The sequence below is a fragment of the Mycteria americana genome, chromosome 1 (assembly GCF_035582795.1).
Source record: "Mycteria americana isolate JAX WOST 10 ecotype Jacksonville Zoo and Gardens chromosome 1, USCA_MyAme_1.0, whole genome shotgun sequence".
In the NCBI taxonomy this organism is placed as follows: Eukaryota; Metazoa; Chordata; class Aves; order Ciconiiformes; family Ciconiidae; genus Mycteria; species Mycteria americana.
The window spans coordinates 198885984-198902823 of NC_134365.1; the positions used below are offsets into that span (position 1 = coordinate 198885984).

The window sequence follows — 16840 nt, forward strand, 5'->3', positions numbered from 1 at the left end:
TTTGTCACAGGAAGGCAACTGGCTAGACCTTTCTGCTTCCATTACCCCAGGGCAGGACTGAAATCACTAGGATTAGAAACTGGATTAAAAGCTCAGGATCAAGCTGCAAGAGATGCTGATTAGCAGTCCTGAAGGCAGGACTGGTATCCTTGAGAGAAAAAAACCTCCTAGTCCCCAGCTGCTTTTGCTGCAGTCAGCCAAGCCCTCACACCTCACAACACCCATGAACAACAGTCTTACTGGCTCCGCTTCCAGTATGCTGGAACGCTTCCAGTTCATGCATTTCATTTGCTTATATTTGTAAATATGACTCTATCGAAGCTGCACTTAATCCTGTTTCTCAAATATTGCATCAAAACCAATAATGCAGATTAAAGTCTAATACCACAACTAAGTGCCAAATTAAGGGAAAGTGGTTGAAAATGGTGTTTGGTACCTTAAAACAATTGGCTAGACGGTGCCTGGCCCTACTCTGAGCCCCTCCAGTCAGCCCCACACCAGCTCTGGCATGCCAGGGGTTGCTGTCCCATCCAGCCCCTCCGTGGCAACCAGGGACCCATCTCTGGTCTGCATTTGTGCACCAGCGTGGACACAGCCACAGGAACCAGTTCTCTGCTGCCCTTCCACTCCTATGCCAGTCTTGTCCTGTCTGCTGTCACTTCAGCCTCTTTCATGAGCAATTCATTCTTCTTAAAAGGAATTATTAAAGACGAAAAGACTGGTATGCTGACCTATGAAGTTATATGTTGCTGAGAGAAAGATTAAGTCATTTGAGCTATACAAGAAAAAAGGCTTTGGACAAGGAAAAGGTGATTATAACCCAATCTTGAATGGATAACTGGGAAATAAAATGCCAAAAATAAAAGAATGTAAAGTAGCTAATATAAGATATCAGAAATACATGAAAGATCAATAAGGGGAGGCATTGAATCAACAGAGAGCAATGAGAAGTACTTTGCAACAGAATAAGATGTTGGAGAAAAATTAAATACGTTCTTCATCTTGCAAGGAAAATGGACGGTGAGATGCCAGAAGTGAAAGCAATGTGTCCTGGGGTGGACAGTGAAAAACTAGAGACATTAGCAACCTCTCCAGAACAAGTCTTGGGTAATTTAAAATCAATAAAAACAGTCAGACCCCAAAGACCAGATGAGACACACTTCGGGATTCTGAAAGAGATGGCAGGCAGATTATTGGACTACCATGAGTTATCTTTAATAGCATCTCTGAAACAGCAAGGTATCAATAGACTAGAGAGAAACAAACAAAATAACAGTTGTAGGAAGGAAATTATGGAGAGCTATGGATTAAATTTGACCTCCAAAGCAGAAAAGGTCCAAGAAATAATCACTGATAAGATCAAAAAACCCAACTTTTGAGAAATAGGAAAACTTTAGGAAATACAACTTTAATGGAATAGGAATCACACTAACAGCTAGTGCCATTTCCTCATGTATACATCTCATGCACTAGCATTTCTAAAGGCAGTATTACAGACAATAAATAGGACTGATAGGCTGATCCTGTTTAGATTTTAGAATGTCACATAATATAGGAAGACAGTAAATTAATACATACAAGACAAGTTCCTACATTGATTAAAAATGGCTAAGGAAAAGTCATGTCTGCAGTCATCAATGGTGCAGGATAATATGGATGATGGATGGATGATGGATTAATAAAAATCAAGGGATCGTTCATTTCGGAGGATCAGAAAAGACAGTGGATTTGTTAATCAGTCCTGTTTGTATGTTCCTCTCATATCTATCTCCCAAACTGGTTCCTGTTACGCAACGGCTTACCCTACTCATATCCTGAACTTGCAGTCTCTTGCAGTTTCATTTAAATGGAAAATATGATCCACTTGCTCTCTGCACCTGTACTCCCACGTTCAATGCTGACTGAACTCAACTTATAGGGCTGAATTGGTATCTACTACCCAGAGTGCAATCTTGAAGTGTCTCAGAAGTCACATACAGCTGAACTTGGTCAGCTCTTGCTAATGGCATCAATGTAGATAAACTCCAGGTGCAGGGTCAGATACTAAAGGATAGTGGCAAGAGGCACTGTGTTACAGGGAACCTTGATTTTCTGATAAACCTCAAATCCTGGCAACCTGTATTACTGATGGATACTGTCCCCTCAGGGTAAGTCAAGACACTCTGGCCCCTTCCCTTTCTAATTTTCTCTAAATTTCTCCTGCAGCTTAGCATGGAGAAATGGGCACTGGGGAGAGAGAGTAATAGTTTTCAAAGAGGAGAAGACCCAACGTCCACTCCAGATAGAAGAGGAAGTAAATTGCAACAAAGGGGATTAGGCAAAATACTAGGGAAAACTTTTGACTTGAAAGCAGGTAAATGCATCAGAGCAGCCTGCTTTCAGAGGCTGCAGGATCTCGTATTGAAGGTTTTTATAAATAGTTTGTCATGAACAGGTTAAATAAACATCTATCAGAAGGAATCCTGTCCTGGGGCAAGAGGAGGGACCATATGACCCCAAGTCATTACTTAACTTTATCTCTTATGACTATTTTTAAAAATCTCTGCAGACTTGTAGGCTGTTAAGCAGCTGCTATATTTCACTCTGGCAATGACTGATTTTCAGTTGTCTCTGAACTTGCTGCTCTTTAAATGTACATTGTTAAAACCTCCAAGCTTTTCCAGGCTACCAAGGAGTGTCCTGTAGAAGTAATTATTATCTCTGTCTTGTGGCATTGTACACTTCTTCCAACTCTTCCCTTGCTTTTGCCTCCCCTGTAATTCTGCCCAAGGTCATGCTGAGCTGGGCAGTAGCTGGGAAGAAAAAGGTATTAGAAATGTTTCCAAAGAGGTGTATACCAGGGATCAGAGGATCAAGATCTCTGCTGGCACATCTGAACACCGCCCAGGCTTTCAGAGCACAACATGGTGGGGAACATCATATTCAGATTGAACGACGGGGTCTTCATGATGGAAGAAAACGTCCCGTTATCTTCCACGGGACAAAAGCAAAGATTTTTCAGGCATTTACAAGGAGGAGGAAGATAAAAAAGTGATTCTCCTTCTTTGGCAATGACCTGTTAAACAACCTTTGTACAAGTCCCAGACTCCTTAGTCAGCCTTGCTGCAGGATAAAAAGACACACCTCAAAGAGTGCTGTTAGAGCTCTGTAGTACCAGGTCAAGATGTTGCTCATTTTGTGATACTTCTGTCTGAAAAAAAAGAGTCTTATTGGGGACTACAGTTAAAGGAAAGGAAAGAAAGTTCATACTTTACCTGAAGCATCAGGATGATAGAGGCTGGGAGCACTTGTTATTTCTCCTTGCTGATGGAGACAGCTACCTGAGGATCTTTGACTTGCAATGAGAATCCTGCTCTTTGCAGACGGTAATTTGGATACTGCACCCAGTCCTAACTGTGGCTTGAGTATCATGGCAGATCGATAAAAACTTGGTGGGACCTCATAGTGAGTATATGGTGGAGGGCAAAATTCATCTTTCCCAGGCCTTTCCCCAACCTACAGAAAAATCATTAACACAGATATTATGCAATAAATCAATAAATCCAGGAAATATGGAGCTCTAAATTGCTTATAAAGGCTAATTTTCCCTCCTTGTGAATCTGGGCTTCAGAGCACTGCAGACCGATCACCACTTTCAAAAAGTGATGGTCTTATATGAATCACTCTCCAAAAATACACACATTACAGTCTCAATACACAACTAAACCCCAATAAAGAATTGATCTCTTCCCCAAAAGAAAATAGACAAATGGAAGATCTTCAGTTACTGAAAATGTTACGTCCTGAAAGGTGATATTACTTACAGAGGTAGATACACCTCTTGGAGTATGTAAGTGGAATTTTATTAGAAGTTATTTAAAATATTCTTACTGAGATACAATTTTGGGAGAAGTCAGTTTTAACTTAGGTAATTAAAAATAAAGCTGAAGGTATTTTAAGTTCATTTTATCAGAGAAATGTTATTGTCAAATCGTTTGTGTGAGGAAAAAAAAAACTCTACATGTTCTTACTGCAAAATGTTCATTGTAATCTGTGTCCCTCAAGTTCCTGAAAAGAGACCTGGTTGTGGAGGTGGGCACATTTCTGCACATTTTCAGGGGACTGTTGAATATTCCAAATCGGAGCTATAAAACCCAGCTGCCCATTTGAATTGGAGAAAAAAAGCAAATTTGCAGATGTGAAACATTTACTGTTTCTCACAAAGAGTTGCTGCTTTGCTAAAATTGGTGACAAATCTCTCAGTATTTTAATGGGTGTGTACTGTGAGGACAGCACAGTAAGTCCCAAGCTGGAAGTATTTCCAGCAAACTGGCTGTTACCGGGGAACTTGCAGTCAGGGAATGACCTGGTTCCCCAATTCAGCCCTTGCATCTTTCTACACTCAAGGTGGGCTCTGACTCCCACCTTGCTGTGCTGCTTCCTGAGTCAGGACAAGGGCGCAGAGCAATGTCAGTAGTTTTCATCTCTCTCATTTGCAAAGAACCATTTGCTTTTCTGGGTAGAGTCCAACTTCTTTACCATTTTCTTATAAGATGCAAAATCACCATAATATAGAAAGGACCCATGAATATTTTTTCAGTGCATCCCATTTAGGCCACAGAAAAAAAAACAGCTTAGGAAATAGGAAATCTGAACTAAATTTGTTTAAAAATTAATCAAAAAGTGCCATAGGCTACCTAGGAAGAAATGTAACTGCTGATTAATTAAGTCTGCTGTAAGTTATGATGCATATAATATGCCAAATCAATTTCTCTTTAGCAATTATAAGCATTTAGAACACGCATTTCAACATTGGCTATAAAAGCTTTGATCCTAGCTGCTTCAAGAGCTTCAATCCTAATTTAGCAAATCTTTAATGTGCTAAAAGAGACAAGATTAGCCTTAAACTATTAAATATAGAATCTTTGGGGCATTTGCACAGGAACTAGGAGGGCAGATGTAAAAAACACTGAGCATTATATTTTTGCTCTATAGTTTTTCTTTGTTTGCAGTCCTATTTCCTGCCATTAAATCTTTTAGTTTCCTTTTTTATTCTACTCCTATGACCTATTTCTACAAGTTAGGATGCAGGTTTTTACTGTATAGATGATTCTCTAGGCTTGGACTGCAGGAGATGTTTAGCTTCTTATTTTCAACTTCTGGATAAGAGATTGCTTTCCTGGATAAGATGCAGTTATCTTTTCTACCCCTGATGAATTTATTTCAATCACATTTCACTATACACTTCCTATCATTTCATATTTAACTGGCAGTGAACATCCCAATGCCAAGCACTTCAGTATAAGGAATAGAGAAAATCTTTAAATATAGAAACCATGCATTTTTTATAAACTGGGTCAGCTTAGCCAAACCTTCAGTCACCTCATTTTTTTCTTTATTGACACTATGCTATGAATAACACAGAAGCCCAACAAACATGCACACAAAAACAATCAATCACAAGCATAAAACATCTTCTCAAGCTGAGAGAAGTGAGAAGGATTTACCCAACTCTCTCTTGAAGAGCCCAATTTTGGGGGACATAAACTTGCTATGAAGACACACTCTTTTTTTCTTTTCTATTTAATAGGGAATTCATTAAGTGTGTAATTCAACTTGTCTCAATAGATTTGTGTGCAATTATTGATTATAAGGCCATTTTAAAGCTCTTCAGAAAGATCTGGATTAATACGAGACCTGTTAGCATCCTGTACTAGATCTTTGTACAAGGGACTTCTAAAGAAAAGATCTGTTGCAGCCTGTCAACTAAAAAGAAGCTCAGCTCAGAGTTTTGTTGTGTGTGGCTGTCTGCTTATTCCCCACTCACCCCATTTAGTGAAATTGTTAGAAAGAGCTGGAAAGTCTGCAGCAAATGCTTGGAGCGTACAGGAATTTCCACAGGCCAGGTAATCCTGAGCAGAGCTGGCAGCACGGCCAGGAGGTAAGGACGCCCAACACTTTCCTTCGTGTTACTTTGTTTATAACATCATGAAACATTAATGCCTCAAGCAAGAATTTTCTTGTCCAGTGCCTGCCTCAGGCAACTATTTGGGAAAAGAGTTGGAGACATCGGTTCAGGTGGTTCAGATAATGAGACTGGGGGAAAAAATTGCTGGTTTGACTATGTATAAAACAACTCCCCTTACCCCTTTTTCCCCTGAATGCCTTTCATGTCAACAGGCTTTATTCCATGCTCTCTGGAGCAGAAAGATGTCTGTGCTGGGGAATGGACCCAAGGTGGTTGAATGGGGCAGGCGCAACCTTGAGGAGGCAGGCAGGAGAGCTGGTGATCAGCAGACCTCCTTACAGACCTCCACCAGAACCAGAACTCTCGGCAGCAGCCATAAAGTAGTGAATAAAGTGAGCCAAGGACCACTCTCTGGCAAGGCATGGACCATATCCATACGGGTAAACTCTCACCCTGCAGACCAGGCGGTCTCATCCATGCTGGTCCTTGCGAACAGCCTCTGGGTGAGCACGTACTGGCAGAGGTGGACACTGAGCTGGGTAGGGATCATGCTCCCAGTCTGGCAGCATGGACAACCTTGCATGAGCCTTGGAGGCTGTGCCCTCCCGCTGTTCAGTTCACTGGCACAGCAACAGCCTTTGGGTCCCACGGTTTGCTCTGTTACTTCCCACGGAGGTAACTGGGAACACAAAGTGGCCACAAATTCCCACTGACTAGAAAAGGCTGAGGTCCACGTTGAGACGGGGAGCCCATGTTGTGATGAAGCACGTGGACAGCAGCAATCTGCCCTGGACAATGACCAGGTTTTTTAAGCATTTCACTATGAGAGGTTTTCTACCTTTTTTTTTTTTTTGGATGAAGACAAACATGAAAGATCTATCTCCACACCATGTCAAGGTTCCAAAGAAAAGCACTTGAGGAGCTGCCAATGCCACAGCCAAGGCTGCCCGTTTAACCTTAACTCAATTCCATTATGGACAGCGGGACTGCCTTCACGCCTGAGCTAGGATTTTTGTCTGAGCTGCCTTATGTGGGCCTTAGCTCAGGCAGCTCAAGGAGCTCTGCAGGCTCCCCGCTGCACAGAGGTAGCCCTCGAGGCTTCCTCAGACAGCTCAGCGGGCCTTGCCTTGGAGTCTCCTGTCTGAGACAGCACCTTCCAATTTTTTCCAGCTCATGGCACCCAGGAGGGTATTTAATTGTTCCTGCCATTTAGCTAGCTGAAGGGTGCTTAGAGATTACAGGTCTGATTGATAGCAGCTATTAACACTCCCTATCATAGCTATGTAAAGAGCTATAAAATGCTAATCAAAGCCCTCCAAAGCCCAAATTGGATGTGTGAAATAGGGCAGACTGGGATTTTTTCCTTCACAAAGGTAATGCAGAGTACCCATCCTGCCCCAGCATCTCCTTGTCTCCAAAATCTCTGAGTCTTCAACACTGTCCCTTCACCAGGGTGATTTTGATCTATCACAACCCATCCTAATTCCTTTATTTCAGATTACACATCAGTCATCTGCTATGAACCCATACTTTGCACAGCTGCTCTTCTAAGCATCTGTCCACTTCCATGGATCAATCATTTTCCTTTCTCTTCATCCATACTGGAGCTAAATCAGTCCCCTTTGCATTCCCCCAGCTGGCAGGGGACTAAGGTACTTGCTTTTAGGGTGGCAGCCCAAGAGAGCAAATACCATCCCCTGCTGTCAGCTCCTGATTCCTGGGCTAATGCAAACTCAGAACACAAACTGCAGTTTGATTGACTTTTCCTTCCCAGCCTCTCCTCCAGGCAATCCAGCTTCTCTGAAGAAGCAGTTTGCTTGGGTTCAAACCTTCCCTCGTTGAAATACCCACGCAAAGTCACATTTCTTGGAGGAGCGTGGGAAGATGCTTTGGATCTTCTCCAGCCCCTAAGTGTCCTCCTTCTAACCCTGGTCTAGAGTAAATCGTGCTGCAGACTTGCCACAACCTGAGGCCTTCTCATTTTAAGAACAGTCCTCAACTGCGCACAGAAATTAGTCCTTTGCTCCCAGATGTGTCTGCTGATCCTACCTGATTATGTGAACCCCAACTGTATGGGCCATAGACACCCATGGTCTTCAGAGCGTCACGTCACCCTATAAACAGCCAAATAGCTGCACAGTCTGGGTTATTTTGGCTTTAATTTCCATAGCCATACATTAAACAGTAATAACCTAGTAATTTTCCCTCACCTTACAATGTGATTGTGAAGATATACTAATAATGGCATAGACAAGCTCACAATGACTTTAATAATTCCTCCTCTGGATGCAAAATATAAGGGACAGAGCTGGAAACTGAAGTTAGAGGGGAAAGCTCAGCGAGCACTGTCCTTTCTGTGTTTGGGATGAGATGATGCTCTATGAATAGAGCATATAATATATAACATATAATCCATGATCACTTCAGTAGGTTGCCTGTTAACATGACATAAGGGCCAATCTACACTCACACACGATATCTTAATTTGGGTATTTGCTGGCTTTTGACTGTCAACACTGTCACCAAATTTGTTATTTCAATGCTGTTCCTTGGGTAAATACTGTATGTAGAATGAGGCAGGCATTAAAATAGCCTCAATAACACCATGAGACACACAGCAAAAAAAAAAATTTTTTTTTTAAAAATACTGGTTCAAATGAAATACACTTGTGTGATCTTCAGTATTTCTATAAAAAGTTTGGTTGTTGAGCTACCACAGGTCCCAGGCAGTGGACGCAAGGGCACATCACAGACCCAAATGTAGCTCCCTCTTTCCTGTCCTTTCTCCACCTTCCAAGCAGCAGGACTTTCAGGGAACCAAGACTCCTGCCCAACTTATCAAAGTGGAAACACAATGAGATATCAGGAGCCAGAATTGGCAAGAGGGACTTCCATCACCTTTTGGCTGCTCAGGAAGGCTTTCCAGGGAAAGATTTCTTACTTAAGATGTAGGTCAATATAGCACATGGCTTTAAAATGAGTCAAAAGTAAATCTTTTCCTGCATGATATTATATTTGATATTATATAATCTAAGAAGAGCTCTGATAGTCCCTGAGTTTCAGTACAGCTAAACAGAAGGGAATTTGTTTAGACCTCTAGTGCTCTGTCTGCAAAAACCTGCCAACTTTCCCATTAAGGAGGAAAAGTCTCTGTGGGCAAATTACATTCATTTCCCAAAGCTATTCTTTGGGAAAAAAAAAAAAGAAATTCCATTTATGGATAAATTCAAACAGGATGTCTTTTCCTTTCTAACCATCCCTGTTTATACTATTAGCAGGTGACTGGTTTGCTGGGAAAAACTGGAGGAATACAGAGACAACTTCCATTCACAGATCAGACATCGCAACAGGGTCAGTGCCAGAAATGGTTAAGTAAGTTTAATTCTAATGATCACACATTGCCTTGATTTAGGATTTATTTCTTATTTGAGGTTTGAGAACTAACTTCTGGCAGCAACAAGTAAGCAAATGATCACCACCTGGCATACAAAAGAGGCTATCAAAGCTGCCTCCTTACCTCCTGCAGAAACTTCTCGCTCATTGGACCAAAGTGATGTCCCGGGGGCCTAATTCCTGACACCACCAGACCAGAACTGAAGAGTCTTGGCTTCTGGAGGTCAGGTTTAAATTTATCGTACAGGATGCTGGGGGGCTTTGCCTCCCCTCCATTGGACGCCTTCTGGTCTGTAGAGATGGGCATGCCACACGCAGGGCTACCAAAGGGCAGCCCCGCCGGCGCAAATGAAGGGTCAAGCTGCTCTATCGAACGAGGGTTTCTCCTAATGTATGTGATGATTTTAGGTCTCACAGGTTTGGGCCTGGGTATGGCAGGTTTCACCTCGATGCTTTCTTCCAGCTTTTCACTGCAGTCACTGTCCACATCCGCCTTATCTGCGAGGGAGCCCTTGGAGTGGACCAGGATAGGTTTTGGGATGGCACTGCTGCAAGCAGTCTTGATAGGCACTTTAGGGGATATGTTTAACAACTGCGTACTGTCAATGGGAGGTAGGACTGAGGAGGGTGACAGTTTGTCAACATGAAGTGCATAAAGGTCCTTCAAATTACTGTTTGATAGTGTGGGCTGACTATTAACATCCAGCGTCGCCACCGGGCGCACGGGAGTTGGGACACATAAAAAGGCATCAGCCTTTGCCGAAATGTTACAGCGCTCTGGTGCTTCCTCTGGAGGACGTTTCTGTGCATTAGCTGTCTTTTTACTTGGAACTGAAAAGCTTGAGGTTTCCGAATCACTGTTGTGGTTGTCAGCTTGTTGGTTTGACACTGTCTCTGTAGTGCACACTCCGTGCTGATCTGAGAGATCAGAAGCAGGCACGGCAGCATCCTCAGTGTTTCCTTTGACTAGCATCAGTTTACTCTCATTAACTTTCAAGGGTTTGCTGTCAGGTAGATTAATGTTATATGTAAGAGATATCTCTTCACCAACTGTTTCAGAGCAACCTGCATCAACTTCATGTAAATTCTCATTTTTTCTAGGTGTCACTTTGCCACTGGATTTACTATCACAGGTGAGTGGGAATATTGTTTCCACTTCTTTGTCAGTAAAATATTCCTCACCAACCTGGCTAGTTGCCCCGTTGTCACTGTCATTGCTTCCTCTCCCTTCCCCACCGCTGGTGACATTATCACTTAGCAATTTGTCATCAGGATAGGTTATCACCTGGCTTGACAATGGATCCTCTACTTTATTACAGGTGTCTTGAAAATGGGATGCTTGAAATTTTGATGCGTCAGACCCAGAGCCTTTCTGTTCCTGCATTGTTTTATTTGCATCTTCTTGACATCCCAGGAACTCTACCAGCATAATTCTCTCAATCTTTTGTTGACACGTATTTTTAGATTGTAGAGATGGTGCAGTCTTAAGCTCCAGTTTTTTACTTTTATCCCCCTGACCTAATTGTGCTTCTAATTTACTAGCAATCTCATTGGGCTTAACAGCTGAATGTTGCGAATGAGAAGTATGCAGTGTGCTTTCAACGTTAACATTTGGTACATTTTCTGGTTTACTTATTTTCTTGTTCCCTGAGGTAGATGGTTTGGAATAAAACACAATATTTTCCTCTGAGGTATTGTCAAGTGGATGAAACACCATCCCAAGAAAATGATCCGTGGACATTTTTTGTGATTTCTCTGTATTTCCTAGCAAATGGTGTGACCTGTTGATGGAGTCCAATGATGCAGAAAGCAGACGTTTACACGACACACGGCCAACACAGCCTTTTGCAAATGTTTCAGATTGAGGAGAAAATTTACTTGGTCTTCCCAAAGAAAGCCTTTTTATTCTCTCCATCTCCACAGTCTTGGGCATTTTACCCTTAGAAAAGTTCTGGGTGAAGTCAACATCACCTTTGGAAACAACCTCCAGGTTGGCATCATTTGTGCTGCTTTTTAAATTGGACAGACTCTGTCCTCGGCTAATCCTGATATGCCTTGATATATTCTTGGCTTCGCTGGTCCCCATTTCCCTGCTTGTGGTGGAGGGCAGCTTACTTTCCTGTACACCGGTGTGACAGGTCCGAGAGTCTTTGAAGGTCAGAAGTTTATTCTGCTCTGTATTCAGATGAGTAACTTCCTCTGATCCTCCAGAGTGTATATTCCCACTCTCATCTGTCAAAGCTCGTTTCTTAACATCCTCTTCAGTGGTTCTAACTTGTGTCACAATTTGGTTGGCATTGGTATCCCCCATACTCACTATGCTTTCATTATTATTTTTTATTTCACTGCGGTTGTCCTGAAGCTGGGCATAACACGACTTGTTTGGGATTAACGGAGCACTCATTTTGAAGCTTCAGGTGACTGCTTTTTTGGCAGTCCTAATTAATGAGAAAGCTTTTTTTTCCCTATACGATTAACTATTAGGCATGCTTCGGTTATACATTTAATTTATAAACTGATCAGTAGAAAATTCCTCGTCAGAAAGCTTGGAGTCTCTTGTTAGAGTCACATTTTTGTGCTGCTCAGTTGTCTTGCATGCAGCCTCTGGACCTAGCAAATCTTTATGACGTGCAGTAGAGAGGTTCAACGAAAGCAAAATAGATCTGTCGAGTTCCCTCTCAATGAGAGCCAGTTAATCCAGCCAACCTATGAGAAAAAAACCAAACAGACAACGTTACACTGATGTCAGGAATCATACTAACTAAACCAAAGTTAAAATCAACAGCACTCCCAGGTACATCCCCAGGATAGAGTGCTTTCAAACACTTTAGATGCTGTTTCAATCACAGCTTTGCTCCCAGCAAAGATTCTCAGTGTAGCACAGATCTCTGACTTGAGAGGTTACACAGTTAAAACTATCCTGGTTAAAGAGTGGTTGCTACTGTTTTTAAACCACAGAGGTTTACAACTGGAAATAGGCATAAATAGCTAGGTGAAGATGGGACCCCACTTTGAGGGTCTAAGCACTTTCATATTGCTATAACAATGTCTTTATTACACCAAGGGTGGCTACTGATGCATTTAAAGCACCACTATATAAACAAGCTGTGAGTAATAAAATTCCAGCTCCATTAGGACGTTTATGGGTTTCTCTCCTTGCCTTGTACAAATCACTGCCATACTTGTGCTGACACCCCATCCCCTTTGGCATTTCTTAGCCAGATCTATAGATGCCAAGAAAGCAAAAACTATGGCTGGAGGCCTGCAAAGAAAAACTGTGTTTTTCTGAGACAGCTGCATATGTGTATGTTCAAATATAGAGGATTATACACCCGTCCCAATACAGTGCAGCTCCTTTTGGCTCCCTCTCACCTGTGGCTTTGGGAGCCCAGATTTTGTCCTCTATCACCTCCAACAAGATGAAGGGGAAATTTCTGTCTGTGCCATGCCTAAATTCACTCTCTGAGATATTTCTTGTACCCTGTTATGTTCATACTTCATACACTTCATCATAAAGAAATATGGACACCGGAAATTGGAACATGCTCCACAGTTCCCAGAAGGTAGAATTCAGAGCACCTGCAATGTTCCCAGCTGTGCTGGGTTTCTAATCAGGGGCTCACAGGGGCACTAATTAGAAGTGCCGATTAAGTCCACTGCTCTGTCTAGAGCATCTGGGTGCAAGTCTGGACTTGTGTTTCTAATACCCACTACAAGCAGGTCCTCCCAGCCTTCACGTTCAGTTCAGCTCTGCTCACAACATCTGGCTCTGAGCTCAATCCAGTTTCTTTATACGGTGCACACACATGTTGGTTGTGCCTGGATTCAAGCTCCTGGCACAGTTCCAGCTCTTCAGCAAACAATAACTAATTAAATTAATTCATGAAATAGAACACAGTGTTAAGAATTTCAATTCAACACCACAGAAGTGTGTTATTATAGATCTCATTCACAAAGCATTGTAACGCAAGACTTTTAAACTACTTCTGTGCTCTGTCCTTATTCCCAGAGAGAAAAGAATTTAATACTTACTAAATTAAACACACGCATTGTGGAGTTTTTTGGTTCATTTCTCATTGTTCCTTTTTTCCCCAAAAAATGACAATACCAGAATTTACCTATTCAACCTGAAAGCTGAACTCTAAATGCTCTTCACTGGGCAAAGCATGTCTGTTGTCATGTTTGGTTAGCTAGGAAGGGGCATTGATGGGCTCCAGAGGGAGCTGAGTTCAGTCAGCTCATGCTTCTCCCTCAGTTGGCAAATGGCAACAGTCTGGGGTACCAAAAGTGAGGGCCATGAAAACGATCAGAGGGCTGGAACACCTCTCCTACGGAGAGAGGCTGAGAGAGTTGGGGTTGTTCAGCCTGAAGAAGGCGGCTCTGGGGAGATCCTATTGTGGCCTTTCAATACTTAAAGGGGGCTTATAAGAAACACGGACAAAGAGATTATTTCAGAGACCAGACCAAATAATTTGGTTTAATGTTGCTGGTACAAATTGATCAACATGTAGGTCAGGAAAGATGTGTCCCCTCTCAAATACAGGGCACTGCCCAACCTCAGTACACTGCCAGCTGAGATTAACCTCTTAAAGCAGCCAATGCTGGGCAGAGACACGGACTTTAAATGTATGTGTAATTACATTGCTTTTAAGAGAAGGGACAATAAAATACTGTCTAGGCAGAGATTAATCTCAGGCAGTGTTAGCATTGCTCCTGTGCTTCTGCCAGGGTCAGTGAGAAGGCACAGGCACCTCGGAAGGGTGGTTCATCTCGTGTTAACACCTTTCAGGACGGACCCTAGGCACTCGACCTTCCAAGTTCATCTCTTCTGGTGACATCCAGTCTCAGATTAAGGACGTCACAGACTTGAAGAACCCGTTACATCCTTACAATTAGCATCCATACAATTATCCAAAAAAATTTTCTTCTTCTCCAGAATACTGCCTGTTTAACTTTGTAATCTGTTTTACAGTTGCCATTGCAATGAATACAGAATAATGATTCTATGTTTGAAAATAATACAAGACTCCATTCTGCTATAGAACATACTGACAGCACAGGACTCCTGCTAAATTAATATAAAAATATAATCAAGCATCTATGTCAATTAATACCTTATTAATCCACTTTTCCCTGTTAAGGAATACAAGCTTTTGGTTTCGGTTCAATCAATGTGATAAAGACTTACATACTGTGATAGGCACATTTGGGAGTAAGATGGATGGTTTTGTGTTACATTTGGGACCTTAGAAGATTTGATCATTCTTCTGTAAATAGCTTCTATTTAAGAAGCTTTGGCTTGGATTTTCTGCAGGATAGTTTATTTTATGTGGCACTGTCCATGCTCAACTTCACTATGCTCTTTGGAGTCAGTGCGATGAAAAGACTCATCTGTGCCTGGGTTCTGCTGCCTCTTCCTCTATTTTTTATTTCTCACCTCTCTTGACTGATGTTGGCTGACATACACACATCTAAAGTCACTCCCTGCTGTGCAGGAATGCTCTGAGATGACAGACGTGAACCTCCTAACTCTTCAGATGCACAGGAGCAGGCGGTAAGAGGAGATTCGATCCCAGCAATGACACCTCCTCATCACTTCGCAGCATCTCACTCGGGACCCTGGGCAAGAAACATGACTGCAAGTCTTACAGACTGTACTTGGTATACGTAAACCTGGATATGGGTAAACATTTCTCGATACTGTATAGTGTAAAAACGTCCCCTCTGAGTTGCTGAGAGTGGAAAATGAAGTCTAGCTCTCCATGTCACAGCATCTTGGCAGGATGTAATAACTATATTTGTGAAAAAAAGTTTACAAAGTGACGTGAACATGATAGAACATGATAGAATAAAATGGTATCCACCAGACTATGGTTAGCTATGAATCCCACAGAGGGAGAAAAGTTCAAGGAGCCAGAAACATAATTAAATACTTTTGTTTAACTTCAGCAGTAGCAGTCTGCTTCTGAGATGTCCATCTCTTAAGAGCCTCTATCCTAAGCCTGAGCCTATGTAATGATGATCTCAGAAAGAAGTCTACAAGAGTTTCTTCCCGTCTGCTATTGCAGTTCCTCCCCTACGCTCTGCTGCATCCTAAGCTGCATTTACTCAGCAGGTCCCACCCCATCCTCTGGAGACACCACAGAGAAGGTGAAGCTGAGCTGGATAATGTCTGTCCCACAACACACAGCATGGACTGTAGCAGCAGAGCTCAAGTTCATAAAACGTAGCTGGCTGGAAAGGGAAAGCAGCAGCCTGCTTCTAAATAGTAACAGTAGCTTTTTTGGTTAAACAAGCAGCATAGGAGCATTGTTATCCTCAGTAGGCACCAAATAAAAGAGAAATGGTAAAGCATTACCATTTTATTGGCTGTCTGTTTTGTTTTCAATTTGCTACAAAAATAGAGCAGTAATAATTAGGCAATATGCAAAGGAATTATCAAAACACATGAAAAAATGAAAGTGGAGATAAAGAAATAAAACCTGAAATCTCTTGAGAAGTTTGGCTCCTGTATAAACATTTCCTAATGCAGGCTGTCACAGCTGTTTACCTATCCCGGTACTGAAAGTCGAAAACCAGAATATTTACAGCAAGATACGCTAAAAACATCTGATTGTACTGCTAACACTGTGCAAGGCTTGGGTTGATTGCTCTTTCAGTACAAAGTGTATGAGAAGCACCTGAATACCTTATTAATCATCGTCCACTGAACCAATGCCTCTTGCCGCTACCACAAAAAAAGCAATGGGTTTGTAAACGGCTGGGGCAGAGCCAGTAGCCTGCAAATGGTCAGCCATGGGGCCAGCATCCCCCCACCAGCCGCACGTTCCTGCAAGGTAAATGCTCTTGACCTGGTGGGGTAGTGGGTTGTTGTGCTGGTTTTGCCTGGGATAGAGTTAATTTTCTTTAGAGTAGCTAGTATGGGGCTATGGTTTGGATTTGTGCTGAAAACAGTGTTGATAACACAGGGGTGTTTTAGTTGTTGCTAAGTAATGTTTGCATTGGTCAAGGACTTTTCAGCTTCCCATGCTCTGCCAGGCGCACAAGAAGCTGGGAGGGGACACAGCCAAGATAGATAGTTGATCCAAACTGGCCAAAGGGCTATTCCATACCATGTGACATCACGCCCAGTATATAAAGCTGGGGAAGAAGAAGGAAGGGGGGGGACGTTTGGAGTGATGGCGTTTATTCCCAAGTAACCGTTACGTGTGATGGAGCCCTGCTTTCCTGGAGATGGCTGAACACCTGCCTGCCCATGGGAATGAGTGAATTAATTCCTTGTTTTGCTTTGCTTGCGTGCGTGGCTTTTGCTTTACCTATTAAACTGTCTTTATCTCAAACCATGAGTTTTCTCACTTTTACCCTTCCGATTCTCTCCCCCATCCCACCGGGGGGAGTGAGCGAGCGGCTGTGTGGGGCTTAGTTGCTGGCTGGGGCTAAACGACAACAGTTGTGCTGCCCAGGGATGAGGATCACACAGGCTTTCAGCTGCGTGTGGGA

General features: G+C 42.5%; 1 protein-coding gene across 1 annotated transcript in view; it reads right to left on the reverse strand.

Annotated features, from left to right (window-relative positions):
* MTUS2 (microtubule associated scaffold protein 2) overlaps window positions 1–11744 on the reverse strand; it is a 199670-nt gene extending 187926 nt beyond the window's left edge. The window contains exons 1-2 of the mRNA XM_075492006.1: window positions 9465–11744; window positions 3255–3495 (exon numbers count right to left, since the gene is read on the reverse strand). Of these exons, the coding sequence (XP_075348121.1) occupies window positions 3255–3495; window positions 9465–11744 (2521 nt within the window). The remainder of the gene's footprint in view (window positions 1–3254; window positions 3496–9464) is intronic.
* Window positions 11745–16840: the final 5096 nt, after the last annotated feature.